The sequence below is a fragment of the Carlito syrichta genome, unplaced genomic scaffold (genome assembly GCF_000164805.1).
Source record: "Carlito syrichta isolate Samal-C Ts95f unplaced genomic scaffold, Tarsius_syrichta-2.0.1 Scaffold288355, whole genome shotgun sequence".
NCBI lineage: Eukaryota > Metazoa > Chordata > Mammalia > Primates > Tarsiidae > Carlito > Carlito syrichta.
Genome location: NW_007232451.1, coordinates 67936 through 87820, shown reverse-complemented (window position 1 = coordinate 87820; position 19885 = coordinate 67936). Strand labels below are relative to the sequence as shown.

At 39.0% G+C, this 19885-nt stretch overlaps 1 protein-coding gene across 1 annotated transcript in view; it reads right to left on the bottom strand.

The window, feature by feature from the left end:
- Positions 1 to 19582, bottom strand: part of LOC110595242 (plectin-like) — a 69031-nt gene extending 49449 nt beyond the window's left edge. The window contains exons 1-2 of the mRNA XM_021710265.1: positions 19447 to 19582; positions 14538 to 14599 (exon numbers count right to left, since the gene is read on the bottom strand). Coding sequence (XP_021565940.1) covers positions 14538 to 14599; positions 19447 to 19516 — 132 coding nt within the window. The 5' untranslated portion in view covers positions 19517 to 19582. The remainder of the gene's footprint in view (positions 1 to 14537; positions 14600 to 19446) is intronic.
- Positions 19583 to 19885: the final 303 nt, after the last annotated feature.

Here is a 19885-nt window from a genome sequence, read left to right as displayed (position 1 = left end):
AGGAGGAAGAAGAGGAAGAGGAAAAAGAAGAAGAAGAAGGCAGCAGTTTTCCCAGTTTGAGAAGCTTTCCTTTCAAGTCAGCTCTCTTTTCCTTTTTCACAACACAGAAGTTTCTTCTACAGCATATAAAGATCAAATAACTCATTTTCCAAACTCCTCAAGCAAGTCCAACTTGTTCCAACTTGACCCACTGTTCCCTCTGATACCCTAACCACTTCTATCATCAAATTCCTTCCCCGGAGACCACAGCCATCTCATATCTCCTGATTATAGGTGTTGTCTCCTTTGCTATTTGGCTTCCTCTGTCAGGCCCTTTAAAAACTGTTACTGAATTCTCCCTCAGGTTTGTAATACGGCAAATCCTGACTACAGCCTGGAAATGGGGTTTTCTATTTGATTATCTGGAAAGGAATACCTTAGACCTTCAAAGAAACTGGACTACCTATGTAATAAGAATGCAGAGAATCTAGCAATTTTATCAATGTATTACTAGAGATTTTTCAAGTGAGAAGAATTTAGCTCAAGTCAATCATCTTCTAAATTCTGAACTGTTGAAAATAACAGTGATTAAGTATAGCAAAACTCATCAGCAACCTTGGACAAATCAGTTAGTCTCACTCATAAATATCAGTAAACTTTCTACTACCTAGCCACAAATGAAGGAACTGATTTGTCAATGGACAGATCGTGGAACATGGAAAGGGGTCAGAAAAATGAATCCTAAGTTTGGTCCTAGTGGTCATGACTTGGGGACTCAGTTTCCATACCTGTAATAAAATGGGTCATTTCAGCTTGAAAAGAAGGAAGTCACTATATTTTTCCTGCAAACTTTCACCTTACTCCTACCAACGCATACCTTTCACTTCCCTGTCATAGTAGTTCTATATTTTAAACTAGTGAAGGAAAAACGTTTTATTTGGTTCCACATTCATTAAGAAACACCTTAGTATTGTCTGAGAAAAACAGCAGTGTATTAAACAATACCTTAGTATTGTCTGAGGAAACAGTAATGTATCAGGCACTATGCTAGGTGCTGAGGGTACATTGTTTCCTAAAGCAGACATAACCCTGTCCTCAGACACCTGAAAGTCTAGTATTAAATAACAAAACCAAGTCTGCTTTAGCATGCCTACTACTTTAGAATGCATACATTCCGACACAAAGATATGTACATGATTTAGAATATGTGGCACCGCTGTTCAAAGTGCAATTTTTTCTTCGTTGAAAATGCCTTAGTCACCCCCTTCTCCAGCTAAAACAATGACCTTCAGGAATGCTGCTTGACGCCTTGCATACTTTTTTATCTGTATCTCTAAACTCTTGCCAAGTATATCGATTGGCGAAAAATGCAAACAGAAATTTGTGGTCACATAACTAGACCAAGGCATACCAGCAAAGATAAAGTATGAGAGAGAATGCAGAGAGAACAGAGTTGAGTAAAGAGGCCACATGTCCCAGAATATTGCTTTTTAAAATTTTTTTTCACATCTGTCTTCATTTCTTCTTGGTCATTCAAGACTCTATGTGTTTCTTTTGTGATGTGATATAGTGGTGTGATGTCATTATATGCAGAGCCAAGCAGGCAACAATTAAATCTTAGCTCTACCTGGGTGGCGAGACCTCATCTCTACAATAAATCAAAAAATCAGCCGGGCGTGGTAGCGCATTCCTGTAATTCCGGCTACTTGGAAGGCTGAGGCGGAAGGATCGCCAGAGCCCAGCAGGTCGAGGCTGCGGTGGCCGGGAGCGGCCACTGCACTCCAGTCTGGGCGACAGAGTGAGGCTCCACCTCAAAAAAAAAAAAAATCTTAGCTCTATCATATTCTAGCTACTTCACATTGGGCAGTAACTTATCTTTTGTAAGCGTCAGTTTCCTCACTGGTATAATAAGGATTAAATCAGATAGCACATTTAAGTCCAGGGTCGGGCATACAGTAAGCACTTAATAAATGGCAATGACGGTGGTAGTAATAATAATAATGAATAAGAAAGTCAAAAAGAAGAAAACCTATAATTGGCCACAAGATAGAATTAAAGTTACTGATAACATTACTGAGTAAAATTTTAGTGTTCTTAATTTGAAAAGATAGCTCACAGCTCTATTAACAAACATTAAAATCACTTCTAATTGCTTAAATGAACCCACAGGAAGAAAGGAAAAGTTTGTCTTCTTGTCATAAAATCACTTTAAGTACAAATTATATTTTGCTCTTAATTCTTCTTCAATTCTATACAAATAAACCTTTGTTTTGTATTCCTCCAAAGTGTCAGTATCATGAATGTCTGTAAAAAGGCTGTAAAACTGTTCCCAATTAAAGCAGGCTAAGACACTGACAACTAAATGCAATACCTGACCATGATTTGAATCTTACTCTTGGGGAGCTGAGGAATATTGCAAAGAATCAATCAGCAAAACTAGAATATGGACATTAAAGTATTGTACCAATGCCAGTTGATAACCGTGTGGTTCAAAAGAGAACATCCTGATTCTTTGGAAATACACACTGAAGCGTTTAGGGTAAAGGGCCATGGCGTATATAGCTTACCCTCTAATGGTTCAAATTAAAAAGTACGTGCACATGCACGTACATACACACACGATGTGGGGGGAATGACAACAAACAGGGTAAAAGGTTAGCAAGAGCATACCAGTGTTCTTTGTACTATTTTTACTTTTGCAGCTTTTTAAAGCTTAAAATTATTTCCAAACAGTTTAAAAATATAAAAATAAATATCTGGCCCATCCCTACTAAGCAGTCACATCTTATCATCTAAAACAGTCATTTGATTATACAATCTTGCTCTTGGAAAGTGTCTTAGACACCACCTAGTTCACCTACCTTTCAGTGCACTAGTCATTTCTACTCTACCTCTGATAACTAAATGTCCACCTGATTTTGGTGGAAACCGGTGATAGCTAGGGAATGTCCTGTCCCATGAAGCTGCTGGTGAGGGCGTCACATCAGGGAGCTGTAACTCTTCATACGTGCTGTAGGTGGGCCCAAAGAAATCAAGTCCTAACCTCTGGAAACTGTGACTGCTATCTTATTTGCAAAAGGGTCTTTGCAGGTATGGCTCAATTAAAGATCCTGTGATGGGGAGATTATCCTCAATCATGACAGTGAGTCCTAAATCCAACCACAAGTGTTCTTGTAAAAGAACGTCAGAGGGAAAAACAGGAGGAGGCAATGTGATCACAGAGGCAGAGACTGGAATGGTGCAGCCACAAGTAAAGGGATGCCAGCAGCCACTAGAAGCTGGAAGAGGCAACAGACTTCCCCAAGAACCCCTGGAGGGAGCACAGCCTTGCTGACACTTTTATTTCAACCCAGTGAAACCGCTCTCAGATTTCTGAAGAATTGTGAGAGAATAGATTTCTCTTGGTTGTAAATCACCAAGTTTGTATAATTTGTCACAGCAGTCATAGAAAACTAATAACATTGGCCCTTGAAATTCGTGGGGAATTGGCTCCAGGACCTGCTGAGGATACAAAATCTGAAAATGTTCAAATCTCCCATTTAAAATGGTATTATATTTGCATGTAACCTACACATATCCTTACGTATACCATAAATCATCTCTAGCTTACTTGTAATAGTATATATCGTACAAATGTCACATAAATACTTGTTATACTGTATTTTTATCATTTTAAAAAATTTCTGTTATTTTCAATTAATGGTTGGTGAAATCTTCACATGCAGAGGGTCAACTGTATATAGCCCTAGATCAGAAAACACTGACTGAGTGCCTGTTACTCGGCACTGAGGATGTATCAAGATAATTGTTACATTGAGCCTAAAAGTTCATTCCTAAAATTATCCAGTAATTTTCTTTTTGGATTAAATAAATCCAGAAGTGCACTCTTTCTTATATGACTGCCCTCCCAGTATCTGCAAACATTCTGATATTTCTTTTCAATCCCTCCTCTCAAGATCATCCCACTTGTTTCCAACCTTCCTTAGCGTCATGAATGCCTCCTTAAAATGCACTGTCATGAAGTGAACAAAATACCCTGGATGTGATCCCCCAGGGAAAGGTAGAAAGGAGTCACGGACTCTCAACTCTGTTAAGACAACCTGAGACGATGACATTCAGCTGCCACTGTTGTAAGCCTGAGGTCAAAGAGACCCCCAGTCTTATTGCATGAATTACTACTACAACAGACCTCCTGTATCCTTCAGGTAGATACTTCAACCTTTGAGCAGAATTTTACATTTTTCATTGTCAAATTTTATGTTTTTTATGAGGCCAGAGGCCCAACTTTCAAAACTGCTTTGAGGATGGATCTCACTGATCTAATTCACCGGCTTTTCTTCCCATCTGTAGATCTGAAAGGTGTGCCTTCTCTGACCTCATCCAAGTTGCTGCTACAAAGCGGAGGGAAGAACAAGAGAGAGTTCTCTGGGCTAGGCCAATAGTCACCTCCCTGTAGTTCTCACATTCAGCAAGCACTCATTGAACTCCCATGACGTGAAGACACAGTCATGTCTTGGAATTCCCAATGGAGTTAATAATACTTAGTCTCTTAATGCCTGTGTATGCGATGCAAGGTTCTGCCCAAAATGCTAGCATGTCACTCCTGTCCTCAAAAACTTCCAACAGCACATCTGCTAACCAATCACATTTGTTTCTCATCTGTCTTTGTCTTTTTCTATCTGACGTGATCTCCTTCCAGCAAGCCCTAGCAGTCCAGGACACCAGGCTTCCCAGGCTCCCCACCCCACCCTGTCCTGACACAGTCCCTAACTACTCAGAGCCACCGAAGCCTATGGCCTCTTAAAATCCCTATTGTTCACCCACTCTTTCAAGCACTTTGTCATATACTGCCATGCATTTGTGTTTAAAGGTTTCACGCATGTACATTTAATGTCTCCAATGAGACAGCAAGCTACATCAAGACAGACAACTTCCTAGACAGTATTTCAAACACAGCCCTGCTTATACCAGAAGTTCAAGATACAGCCCTGTTGAAAGCAAGCATTCGGGACTTTTCTCTATTGAATGAGGATTCTATCAGCAAGAAATCAATATTCTTCAAGACAAAAAAAAAAATCAAAATTTCTCAATCTACTGTTTATCTACAAAGAAACCATTCCAACATGCTTCCATGTATCTCTTACAATCCTGAAACTGTCAACTATTTTTTCACATTTATAAAACCTGGTTTGCAAAATTTGCTCCTAAATTCTATACTTTGGGCTTCTAACCAGACGTTTCTTCAAAAATCATTCAACTCTTCCTTGGTTACATACACGATTAGCTGTTATACCACAACAGAGATAACTTAAATATAAAGTCCTATTTGTAAATTAATCAGACTAATGTCCAATGTCAAATTCAGCTTCCCCCCCTTTTACCTTTAATCACTGAACTCTACATTTATCCTCAAGAATTGAGTATAATAGAGAGAACAAAGTCTGGAATCAGGCAGACTGGGGAGTAATTTTTGCTTTCTCTTTAGATTTCTGTCTAGCCTATGGGAAGTTAAGTAACCTCTCTTCTCTTAGTCTTATTCTCCACAGCAGTCCTTAGTCTTATTCTCCACAGCAGTCCTGAGAATTACTAGCTGAGTGACCTTGGGAAATTGTATAATCACTCTATGCATCAGTTTCATCACGTGTAACTCAAGGAAAATAACAGGACCTATCCATAGGGATTGCTGTGAGAATTAAAAATATTAAGACATAAAAGTGGCAGATCTCAGCACATGGTTAGTACTCAACAAATATTAGCTGCTGTTATTATTAATATTGGTAATATTGTAAAGTGCTGGGCATACAGTACAAGATCAATAAAAGATAGCTACTATACTTTTTTTTTTGATTACAGAATATAGCTTATTTATAAAGTAAATTAGAGAGAGAGAAAAAGAGGTGATTCACCTCTCCAAGGTAGGGGAGGAAGCCAAAGCGTTTAAGAAAACATGGCCTGGCCATGGCTCAAAGAGCACGTGGCCCCACCATAGCTCAGTGAGGCAATGGCGGCGATCTGGCAATGGCCACTACTATCCACTTCTAAACCATATTGGGATACTTACTGGTTATGCCAAATGGAATGGGTGCTACATATTTATCTATTTGTCTATGACAAGGGTTCTCAAAGTATGGTTCCACCTCAGAAGTATCAGGATTTCACTAGAAATACTTAAATTCCTGGAACTTGTTAGAAATGCCAATTTTCTGCCCCAATCCAATGAATCAGAAGCTCTTGGGATGGGGCCCCCACAATCTTAACAGGCACTCAAGGTAAATCTAATGCAGTACAAGTTTAGGAACCACTGATATAAATCTAAGGTCTTGAAAAAAAATCTTATTTATAGATTTTAAGAACCAAAAACACCATACTCCAACAGGTAGTATTTTTCATTAGCCCTTTATAAAGTTGATGCTTCAAATATTCCCCTATCTCATCTGAGCCCACAGATGTAAAGTTATTCGATAACTCCGCAATAGTCAAGAACACAGAGTAAATAGAGCTTTTTTTCCCCCTGTTTTCTAAAAGATATCACTGTGTTCTCAGCTTGGGGATTTACATTTCCCTCCAGCCACCAAATCAAAAAGTAAAGAATAGTGTGATTGATTCAGTGGAGTCAAGAAGTCGTTGGTTTTCCCACGTGGACAAAGGATATCTGTGCTGCGAGTAAATTCAGTTGTCCAAAGACACGATGGAACAGAGATAAAAATGTGCTAGTCAGTTGGGTGTCTCCCATGCAGTAACCAAGCCGGTCACTAACAAAGAGGGTGTGGTCCAACATTGGCAGCCAGAGTCTCTTCCTACTCAAATGCATTTATGTATCAATAAATTAAAATACAGAAAAAAGAAAAACATTTAGACCAAATATCCCATTACACCATGTTAAAGAATGAATTTGCAATATGGCTGATCAGTGCTGAAGAATATATTTCCACAATAAATTGCTCATTAGATTGGATCCCATGCAAGAAAAGTATATATGAACTTCTCCAGACCCCAGTCTTCTCCTAAAAACCCATTCGTCCTCTTAAATTATTCTTTTTGAACACAGCTTCTGAGTCATGGCTCAAGTTCTAATTCTGAATCCAAGTAAAGAATTAAAAGAAATATATTCTTTGATAGCTGTTAAATTACTTCAGAAAACGAAGTGGTTTCTTCTTTCTTGCCCCCTCCCCACCCCAGAGAAAGGCAAAATCTAAATCATAAGTGCCCTTCCATATAATGTGCCTTAAATCTTAGGTGCCCTTTCTTATACCACTGTCCTGTGAATTTCTAGACAGCAAGTCGCATGTGATCAACACTAACAACACATGGTTATAAAGACTCTCTAATTTACAAAGTAGTAGTACCTAGTGCCATAAATAGAAGAGGCAGAAAAATAAATGCTGTCGATGATAAAAAAATGTCATCAATTTTAGATTTCCGAACTATTCTCCAGGTAAAATTTAGCTAACCAAAGTCACAGGTATTTTCAATTTCTAGTACCACTGTTTAAATTATGCTACAGAATAATAAATTTTCATGATGCTAATAGTTTACCCAGAAACCATGAATTGCAAGGCAAATAATCTGAGCTACTCAATGTGTAAAAAGATTTATAGAGACAGCAGACACCAATATGTTGACTGGACTTGATTCTTCAAAGTATTCTGAGGAATGATGAATCAGAAGGAAAACATTCTTGCCAGAACAATCAGTTTTAAGGACAAACTTAGTCATACAACAGAAATTCCAGAACATTAAACTTTAAATACATTTGGAAAAAAGCCAGAGATGTCAGTTCACCAACAAATACAAGTTTCAATTAATCAACCTATTTACTTTAAATAAATGTAGTTTTAGCTCTGAAAAATATAAAATAGGGCTATATGACATCTTTTTTGGAGAAAAAGTTATGCTAAAAAATCCTCAACAAATATTAAGGAAAAAATATTTATACATATAGATGTAACAGTAACGTAAGCAATCATGTAAAAGCTCCACAATGTTTACTTTTCTCAGTTATACAAACTTTTTAAAAAGTGACTGTGCCAGATCATCCCTGGGCACTGGGTATATGCTATTGTACAACTGCATCAATCATAACTTCCTAAGTCACCAGAATTAATAAGCAAATAGTTGAAACTATAAGGTAAGAAAAGCAAACACAATCTCACAGCCAAGGGTGACCTGCTGGTAGATCTGCAACACCACTGGACATAGCACCTCATCAAATACACTCATTTCATTTAGTGAAGCTCTACTAGTAGTGAATGTGGCTTGTTTCCCCTTCTGTTAAATGAGGGAACCAAAACGGATGATATAGAAGATGCCCTCCAAGTGTGGCTCTAAATAAAACTACCACTAAGGACCAGAAGCTGCCAACCTTTCAGAAGTCTGATAAATCTTCGCTGACTCTCTTCCTATGACGATAAAGTGGAAAAAGAGGAAAAAAGCTGTAGAAAAGGACTTTAGGCCCCCAAATCAACCTTAAAACTCTGTGGCAGGCAGGCAGAGGGCAGGGAGGGTACACCTAAAAGGATTACTGCAGGTAAGTAATTCTTGAGTGTTTTCCCAGCAGGACTCAAAGGCAAAGAAACAATGGGCCAACCTAATGCCTCAAGAGTCTGAACCCTAAACTCCAGGTTTTTCTAACATGAATAAATTAAAAGGGAAAGTACTTGAGGTAAGAAAAAAGACAAGAACAAGGGAGGTAGAAGAGACAAAGGCAACTTACCCTTACTTCACAATTTTGTCTGATGCCATCCAAGCCAAACTCTTCAACACCAGAAGCCCTCAATTATTGACTGCTTAGCAATATGCCAAGTGCTCTATACTTAGATTATCTCATTTAAATACTCACACTACCTGGCATTACTGAGAGAGCAGGGATAGGACTCAGCCTCCCTCACACACTTTAACCACCAGATTTTACAGCAACACCCCAGCTGAAACCATAAGTCAGAACACAACCTAGAAAAAACTCAATAAGATAAGCCATGTTTTGCCATAAACCTTGCTTGGGACACCAGTCCCCTGCTTGTCCCTCTCCTGCACACACACAAAGGACCAGAGAGTGTGAAAAGGTAAACTGAGGCAAGGTGGGCCAGTGCCGCAGAAATAGTGCAAGATCGCAACAGAGAGGAAATTAGAAGGAAATTAAGTTTATTATTCACCTTTCACAGATGGAAAGGGGGCCAGCATTCAGGCGAGTGTGGCATGGAATGCTGGAAGCCAGGTGTATTTAAGGGCATTAAGGCAAGCCTTCAAAGCTAGGGGTCTAAGACCTGGAGGAGGGTCTGGGCCAAAAGGAATGTCCAGAGTTGCACTCTTTGGTTTCCACAGCAGTCACATAAATTCTGACATTGCCAAGCATCAACGTCTCATGACCTCAGGCTGGAGGCTGTCATGATCGTATGATAACAACATACCAATACACATGCCTCCTGGCGGTATGCTAGAGGTCATCACTGGTGGCTAATAACAATGCATCAGTGCAAATACCTAAAAGATAGATTATTAGCAAGACTGAACATGCTTAAGGGGTTCTGTGGAATTATCAGTTTCTAAAACTATTTTTTTTTCCTTGTTAATGATTATAGGGTAAAGGGCCATGTGGTCCGTGCAAGTTGAACAGCAAGGTGTGTCAAGGGGGTGAAAGAAGCAAAATGGCTGTGCTAATTCAAAATGTCTATGTTATAACCTAAATTTCTTTTTTTTTTTGAGTTGGAATCTCACTCTGTCGCCCAGACTGGAGTGCAGTGGCCACTCCCGGCCACCACAACCTCGACCTGCTGGGCTCCGGCGATCCTTCCACCTCAGCGTTCCAAGTAGCTGGAACTACAGGCGCGTGCTACCATGCCTGGTTAATTTTTTTGTTTTATTGTAGAGATGGTCTCGCCAAGTTGCCCAGGCGGGTCTTGAACCCGCAGGCTCAGGCAATCCACTCACCTCAGCCTCCCAAAGGCGCAGGATTACAGGCTGAGCCACCAAGCCCAGCTATATCCTAAATTTCTAGGGTTCCCTCCTTTCAGAGTGCCTGACTGTATGTTGTTTCATTGTAAAATCCCACCCCAGGCAGGGCTTATCTGCCATTTTTTGTATATGCGACCTATGAAGAAGTTATATACCTACACCACACTTGTGTAGCTAAAACCCCTCCCTAATCATGCTAACATATTATCTTTCCTTTGATGTTACACCCCTTCCCTTATCTAACAAAAGTATTTGGCCAGCCCCCTTTGGGGAGCCGGACAGAGAACTCTTCCTCCTGAGCTGTCTCCCTTGTACAAGTCCCCAATAAAGTCTTGTCAGGGAATCTGCTTCACTTCATGTCCATTTCTACTACATGAGAGCCTAGGAACTTGCAGTCGATAATATTGCCACTATTTTACAGAGGAGGGCATAAGAAGACTAAGTCCACACAAAGAATGAATTGTAAAGCTTTTCCCCTCGCCATTTGCCTGACCTCAAAGGCAAAACTTCTATCTTCCCCTCCTGCTGCCTCCCATGTTTGAAGAACATGTCACAGACTGATAACTTTGAAGCAGACATTTCCCTTTCAAGGATAACTTACTTGAAGTTTACGCAATATAACTCTTTTTTAAAAATGAAAAAAGGCCAGATATGGTGGCCTGTGCTTATAATCCCAGCACTTTGGGAGGCCAAAGTAGGAGGACTGCTTGAGCCCGGAGTTCAAGACCAGCCTAGACAGTATAGTGAGACCTCATCTCCATAAAATCAAAAAATTAGCTGGATGTAGTGGTACGCGCCTGTAGTCCCAGCTGCTCAAGAGACTAAGGCAATTGAGATGAGTATCTGATGCTAACCATGTTTGCCTACTACATCTATACCTTCCCATCAGTCCCAGCCCATGTACTATAATAAAACGAAGGCTTTAAGTAAAAAAAAAAAAAGAGAGAGAGAGAGAAACTGAGGCAGAAGGATTATCTGAACTGCAGTGAGCCATGATCATGCCACTGCATTCCAGTCTAGGTAACAGAGCAAAACCCAAACTCAAATAAATAAATAAATAAAATTTAAAATCTCTCTTCTCCTCTTACATCCCCTTTCCCCCCTCCCTTCTTCATGGCTTAAGGACTTTTTGTGACTTTGGTTAAAACTGATGGAACAGGCCAGGCATGGTGGCTCATGCCTGTAACCACAGTACTTTGGGAGGCCAAGGTAAGGAGGATCACTTGAGGCCAGGAGTTTGAGATCAGCCTGAGTAACATAGCAAGACTGGTCTCTACATTAAAAAATTAAAAATTAGCCTGGTGGCATGTGCCTGTAGTTCCAGTTATTCAGAAGGCTGAGGCAAGAATACCACTTGAGCCCAGGAGTTTGAGGCTGCAGTGAGCTATGATTGCATCACTGCACTCCAGCTTGGGTGACAGCGTGAGACCCTGTCTCTAAAAATAAAAACAAAAACAAATCTGACAAAACAGAGAACACATGTAGAAACATTCAGTTTTTATCCAAACGATCTTACTCACTTCTTCTCTCCTCATTCATCAATACTCTCATTTGTAGACTCATTTACCATGGTTATTCCTTCCCTTAACATTTATATAACAGAAGCCCATTTTATTACAAACTCTCCAAATACATACTTTTCTTTAACTGAAAAGGAATATGATAGGACAAGAAAATGTAGGACATACTGCTCATCATTCCCTGTTGCTCCCTGAATATAGTCAACATTTCAAGCGAAGAATATAAGAAAATCAACACAGAAGAAATATTTTTCTAATATTAAGGTTTTTAATCCAAAATTCGTATACTTTATATTTCCCACTAATTGGATTATGACCAAATGGCCGCCCAAAAGTGTTCAACATTCCTCTTAGTGAGCTAAAACAAGGCTGACTACCCAGTGCAAGACTCCTTTCATTAAATCTTAGGTCAAACCCAGAAAAGATCACATGAAGGCTGACTTTTCTCTGATTAACTAACACCACAAACCATAACAGCCTGGTGCCCCAAAATGTTCTAGAATATTTAATCATTTTTCTTCACTTGAAGTTAATGCTATAACTTTTAGAATAGAAGCATGAAAGATAAAAAGCTATGTTCTGACACACTGGAGTTTTGTGTCAGAAATTTCAGTGCACAACTCTTAGGATTATAAGAAAAATCCGCTTTGAGTGGAAACTAAAGCAAAACCGAGCAAGAATGCAAACAGTTACCTGGCGGTGCAAGTTAGCCAAGACTATACTGTCTATCTTCCCCGCCCCCCCCAAGTGGCTCCTCAGCGAATCAGAGCCTCCTTAAATTTGGAGTGGTTACAGAATCCAAGAAAGAAATGAACTCATTTGATTACAACCATAAGCAGTTAGACTGGTATCTATTAGCATTTGTGCCACAATGTTTATTTTCCCAATTCTTAGTAAGTGGCAGCAAAAGTAAGCCTTGAATCTTTGTCATTTTTAAAAAAAAATGAAGAAGAAGGTGACATTTCCAGGCAAATCAAGATTTGAACCCTTGCTGTCTGACTCTAAAGACTATGTGTGTAGAGCCAGGCTAAGTGGCTCACATCTAATCCCAGCACTTCAGGGGGCGGAGGCAAAAGGATTGCCTGAGTTCAGGGGTTGGAGATCAGCCTGGGCAACTTGATGAGACCTTGTCTCTACAATAAATCAAAAATTAGCCAGGTATGGTGGCCCACACCTGTAGTTCCAGCTACTTGGAAGGTGGAGGTGGAAGGATCGCCTGAGCCCAGCAGGTCGAGACTGTGGTGGCTGTAAGCATGCCACTGCACTCCAACCTGGGTGACAGAGTGAGACTGCAGCTCAAAAAAAAAAAAAAACAACTATGTGTGTAGAATCACTGAATGAAGCCACCTCGGAGGGTAGCTGTAAAGAGTCAACAATTTAATGTATGCCATGTGTATCCCACAAATTGAGAATGTTTGGGCAGGCTTATGACAGGCCCAGGAATAAGCAATACAGCCTCTGTCCTCAAAAAGTTCAACTTGTATTTTGATGCTTTTAGCAAAGACAGTCTCCTCATATGCAATCATCTCATTTATGAACCATCCATAAAATGAAAGACCCCATCCAACATGCCTGGCAGATAACAGGCCCTCAATAAACATTCATTTGCTATTGCCAGCGGTTGAGACTTCATTACCAACCTGGAACCACAGCCACTACAGAAGATATGGGACAACCTTCTGTGCCCCCCACACATGTCCACCTCCCAGATCTCCACAGCTACAGAGACTGCCAGGCTGCTGGAAGTCACATAGCCACCTCTTCCTCAGAGAGCATCTCTGAGCCATCTCAGAGATGTGGAAATCCTTTTGGAGTCTTCAGCTTCAAAGTTCCACACCCCAAACTGTACCCTAGCCCATCTCTGCCCCCACTGTGGACACTGGGTCCTCTCCCACCAAGTGCATGGTACATGCAGGATGAGACAAAAGCTTCAGATAGGGCAGATGAACTCCTGTATCCATCATCAGAATTCGTGACGTATTTCCTCACAAAAGCATCACAAAGCAGAGGGTCTCAACCTTTTACCTCTTGCCTGCACACCAGAGGATTCAGCTCTCAGTAGCGAAAGAAGCTCCCTACAGAAGTGAATCTCAGTTCAGGGGTGGGACCTATCAGAATGTGAGAAAAGGGTTGTGTCGAGTCGTGAGAGAGGGAACTGACACGCCACTCAGGTAATTCTGATAAGTCCCTGCAATTAAAATCACTTTTATGGCAGGTGATTAGATGCTATTACATGACTGGTACCACTCCTAAAGTACATGATAGTTGAAGACATGTAAGTTAGCTGAAGAAGATAACCTCACTTAAAATAATGTTTCTATGTGAGAAAACTCTTTCCACACAGTAATATCCCTGTTTCCAACTTTAGACTCTCCCTAAAAGGAGGAGAAGTGACCAATAGTTGACTGTGCAATCCTAAGAATAATTTACCTGAAATTTATTGAAGGAATTCAGTGGGGTCTAATAACTCCATGAACTTATATGCAAATTTTGCATACTTTTTTTCCCGAAGAACTTATATCAGGTTCTCAAAGTGACCCATGGCACACAAATAAATATAAACTTAAGAACCACGACTATTAACTGCTTCACAGACAAAGAAATGTAGACATAAGCACCAATCCTTAGATTATACTAAGAAGTTAAACTAGTCTAGACTTCTGTCTCTACAATCCATCTTTCTTCTCATCTAACTCTCTGCCATCCACACAAATTTGATGCCAGTACTTGGTTTGAATCTTAAGGGAAAAAAAATATCTTACTGAAAAATGCAGCTTTTCCATGCATGGACATATAAATATTTACAGATTTTTCACATTGTTGAGATTTTTTAGAGTCCAATAATAACCAGTTTTCCTAATGTCACAGAATGCACTGTAATCACTGCGTACTTATCTTCCCACCTCCTTCATTACGCACAGGCCACACACCAAATAATTACAGATGTGAAGGAATGTGAAATGCTCCAGAATTTAAGCTTTCAAGCTGATATTCAAACGCTGTGCTTCAGTGCAATACAATCAATTACTGCACAATAAATTGAAGTATGCAAAAGAATTCCAAGATGTGAAAGAAATAAAAACTGACCTTCATGAGATGCTGATTTATCCATTTTGTAAATGTTTTCTTTTGAACTTTGTCCCGTTCATCTGGAAGGAAAAAAATATATATAAAATAAGGTTAGTAAAATCTATGCAAGGAGACTTGTGAGCATGCATTTAAACAAAAACAAGATATTGAAAAGATACCATTCGGTACATTTGAATTTTCTTGTTAAATTTTGGCTACTTTAGGCAATCTGTAGAAAGGTGTTAAAGGGCCATATGTCAGATTGATGTCTTGCCAGGTCTTTGTTAACATTCCTCCATTAAACAAACGTCCTCTTGCCATCTGTTCCACAACCCACCTCCACCACCACAAAGTTGTCTAACTTCACGCAAGTCCTTACACTGAACTTCCCAAAGCACTTTGCAACCTGTTATATCCATTGCTCTTCACAATCGTAAGAAGGGCAGGTAACGCTATTTCCATTTTACAGAAGACACCAAGACTTAAAGAGAATAAAGTCCACGATTATCCAGCAGATAGTGTAAAGTCATGATACAAGGCAGGACCTAAATTGAGATTCTTTGGCTTGAAGTGGACTCTGGCTTAATTATTCATCAGAATTAAATATTCTGCTTAGTTATTCAGCAGCATTTTTTTGCTGTTTCTCTCCTAGGGTCCCTGTGTAGAAATACCCAACTGGATCCTCAGGGTAGACACTGACAGTGATCCTGCTCTGGTGACTACAGACACGGTGAAGAGGATGAGAGAAGGCTTTTTCTGGTTTAAGGAGAAAAGAGAAGCTGGAATTTTCTAGTTCATCAAGTGATTATTTCAAAGGAGAATCATCATCTTCCAATACCTAGAGCTAACACTCAAAACTCTACTTTTTGTTTCCTCCTTCCTTCCTTCCTTCCTTCCTGTATCTGGAAGTAGTTCTTTCTCTTTCCCTGGTGGTCTTCTTTCCTTTCCCACCATAATTTAGCTGTTCTCCATCCTCTCCCTGAGGGTAAGACATAGCTCACGCACTCTTTCTTCATCTCTCCTCCTCCTTATTCTGTGTCCCTGAGCCCCTTTAAACTACTGTAATGCTAAGATTTATTTGTAAATGCTTGCCCTGTTTATTAAAAGTATTTATACCATCTACAATAATTTGAAATAAACAATGTTTTTTAAAAAAACAGATCAACTGAGAAAAGCATCTGCAATATACGACAAAGGTGACAAATATCAATACAAAAAATAAAACAAATAAGTAAGAAAAAGGTGAACATCTCAGTAGAGTCGTGGGCAAAAGCAGACAGGTAATCTGTTTCTAAAAATGTAATTCTCACAAGTACTCAAGTAATCATAACACAGATAAAGCTTTATAACCTATTGAATTGACAAAATTTTATGAAAAAAATATATTCATGTTGAAAAGGACACAGGGCACAGATACTCTTATATACTGCTAAGAAAGGGTAATTTGATTTAAATCTTCTAGACCTGCACTATTCAGCATGGTAGCCACTTGTCATATGTGCCTATTCAAGTATACACCAAAATCAATTACAGCAAAATAAAAGTAACAATTCAGTTTCTTTGCTACACTACTCACAATTCAAGTACTCAACAGGCACATATAGCTAATGGCTAACATATTAGAAGGCAGATATAGAATATTCCCATCATAATAGAAATTTCTACCAGATAGCACTGCTCTAGAACAAAGCTCTATTAGACAGTGCTGCTCTAGATATACATTAAAAGCCCTAAAAATTGATGCCCCCTTTCCCAGCAAGTCTACATCTAAAATCTATACTGAAGTGTTAGGCATGATATTATAAAACGTGTCTATGAGAACGTAAGTCAGAATGTTTACAACAGGAAAATCAAAGTTTTGAAAAAACATAAATGTTCAATGATAAGGAAATGGCAAAGAAATTGTAGCAAAGCAATCCAACACTTTTCAGATTCAATTATTTGCAAAGCTATCAATGATAGCATATTACTTAGAGATTGCCTACTTTATGCCAGTACGAAGGGGAGAGGGGACCACATAACCTAGTCTGTATTTCATAAGGATTTCTTCTCCAAAGTACCTCCTTGAAACCCCTTCCATTTCCTATCACCAGCAGGGCAAAACAATAAAGGTAGCAAAATACAGACCATCATTTGGTTCTACCTGTAACAGATGCCTTTCAGGGTACCAAATTTCTAATCTACTTTTTGACTTAACATTGAGTGTTAAAACACTGAGGAACTGGTTGCAGCAAGCAGACACAGAAGGTAGAAGCTTGCTAAATATGAATATAAATGCTCAGAATTTATACTAAAATTGTTATATTTGCCTAACTCCAAATGAAAAATCTCCAGGTACTTTGCTTGTAAGTACTATGTCAAGAACAAGGATATTAATACTTGTTAACCAACAATATGATCCACAGCATACTCATTAATTTCTCTGTTGGGCCCTTAGGGGCATCCTCTACATATCATCCATCTTTGTCTACCCCATACTGGATGCCACAGTGCCTTTGTGCACTCAACAAATAGATGCCTGTGATGTAAATTATGTTTAAGAAAGGACAATCCAAAAACAATGTAGAATGATATATATACGCTTATATACGGTAGTATATACAACTATTTCTTAAAGCAATAATGGCCTCTTTCTTAAGTGTCTTTCAGTCTTGTTATTCCTAAAGAGTTCAGAAGGAAGCTAAATTACTAATTTGTACCTAATGCAAGAATGAAGAAAGAGAAACAATCTATTATCCCTCCTCACTGATAGGATGCAGATTCTATACTTCCCTCATTTACTCACTCATTCATTTCAGTACCTATTGGGTTCTTTGATGAGCCCAGTGCTGGAACAACAAGGTTTTCGCCTCTATGGCTCATTACCTAGAGAGAACAGCTGACCTGAAGGCAGTGTGATGAGTACTCCAACTGAGAAAAGGACATGGCACTCATCATGTAGGCAGGGACAAAGGAAAGGGGGTAGTCAAGAGGGGCCTGAAGGACAGGAAGTAGGATAGCAAGACAGAAGTCAGCCACCTGTAGATTTCTCCACCAAGAAGACACCCTAATTTATTACTGAACATTGAAAGCCATGGTTACAACCCAAGACTTGTGATTCCCTCTGGTGTAGCTTCCGCCATACCCAAGATACTGCCACTGTTCAAATGGAAGGTCTAAGCGACAGGGAGCTGCGGAATTTGGGAATCTAGCCCTGCTGGGCAATGTGAACTTTGGACAATTGACTGTGAACAATGGGAAGCTCTGAGCCAAAGTCTAGCACTCGTATCACATTCCTGCAGCAGTTTTCTAAGTATCCAGCAAAAAGAAAACAGACTCAACAAAATAATGACTTCCCAGATAATATCCACAGCATTCCCATCCAAGGGACAATGTAGGACCTTGATGCTAAATTCTCAACAAAAAAAAAAAGTAAAATGTATTATTAATCAAAAATTGTTATGATTTAAGAATAGACAGCTTCCATATCAAGTTACAAAATATAAGATGAAGGCACTCCTGTTAACTATCCTTCAAAATTTTATTAATTTATCTAATCATCATGAAATACTATGAACTCTTACAAATCTACTGCATTCCTTTAAATTTAATGTATTATGTATATTACATAAGCTCTTCTCCTCTTGGGTATATAAGGGTTAACAAAATAGATTTCTTACTTTTTAAGTTAATAAAAATCGGTCCTATACTTTAAGGTACATGAAAAAGTAGAATATAGGTTCTAGAGATGAAATTGGCTAATTTCTTACTCCTGTGGTATATCAGGAAAGTTGACTTTATCAAATCATGTACCTCTAAGTACAGAGGAGAAATTCACTTAAATAATATTACCATGAAAAGGTTTGTTTGATCTCTGAAGTTTTGTTGTGGTTATTGTGTTAGAGGTTCAAAACTGCTGCTAACAATGTGAAATGGTACTAGATATTGGGCAGGTAACATATGGGAATTAGGATCCACAACTAAAGTACACAAGTAAGGTACCAAGACTGAAACTAACCAAATAACACACATACTTCATGAATTCTGAAACTGTTTTCTGACAGTAACAACCTAAACCTTTTCTTTTGAACCATGATAAACCTAGATAAGTTCCATTCAAAAATCAAGGGAAGCTCTTTAACACTATAATGTCCTCATAGTGCTACAAGATGAGGAAAGAGCTAATGTGAATTTTAAGGGTCTCAAACCTTCTTCAAGACAGAGTAAAGGAGTAATTTAAGTCTGAGAAGACTTTGTAAATCATACCACTTTCCGTACTTATTATTTCAAGAGGGAGTATTCCAAATGACACCATCTAATCTTTCAATTACAAGTCTTACAATGAGTCTTTATGTCATTTCAGTCAAGGATGTGTAACACAGATTTATACCTAAAGCACTGTTGCTATGGCAATAAAAAGGGCAAAATATTCCCATGATTTAACCAATTCTATTGATTATACGGACCATCCAGTCATTATTCTGAATAAAGTTTTATAACACTTCTGTATTTAAAAATTATTTCATTTGTAGATTAAGTTTTAAGTGACAACATAACATTTATGTTTGCCTTATAAAATACAACATGGCTGAAAATATGTAATGACACTGAATGCAAAGAACAATAGAATAGAGGAGAAAACATAAATGCAAAAAGAGCACTGATTATTACAATCTATACCGAGTGGTTTTCAGTTAAATCCAATCAAAGCTAAATGCACTTAATATCACACACATAGCAGACATTGGCAATATACAAATACATATCCTATGTACAACAATAGGGGGCAGGTCTCTCCAGGGAGCCTCAGAAGTCTGGAGTTGAGTGCAGATTTCTGAAAGGTGCCCTGCAGTCTGCTGAACTCTCACCACGCAACCAAAGCAGGTAGGTAAGTTTCCTTTCCCAGTTCTGAAAACACGAAAACAATAGCACAGGTGATACTACTAACCCATACAGCACATCTGTCCCACCAGCTTTGCATTCCATTCCCCATCGATTCTCAAGAGCTGCCCCATCATTCTGTGGCAAACCTGCGCAGGAGTGCCCCAAGCTCTCTCCAGACAAACTCTGATGTGTCAGAGTCCTGTTAACTTTCTATGTAGAAAGGGAAACACTGACTAGACACTCCTACTTGCCAGCCGAAAACCAGTCAACACCTCCTTTTAAACAAACATTAGCAAAGCCAGACTCCTCTATGATTTTGTATGGGATACATCCAACTATTACAAAAAAGAAATAAACTTGTCTATCTTGCCTTTTAATTTTAAAGTTGTTTAAGGGACTGTTTAAAGCTGTCCCTTAAAAAAAAAAAAAAGAGCTTTGATTCGCTTTTTTTTTTTTTTCAATGAGGCAATCCAATAGAATGTTAGCGTTCACAGCTGAACTAA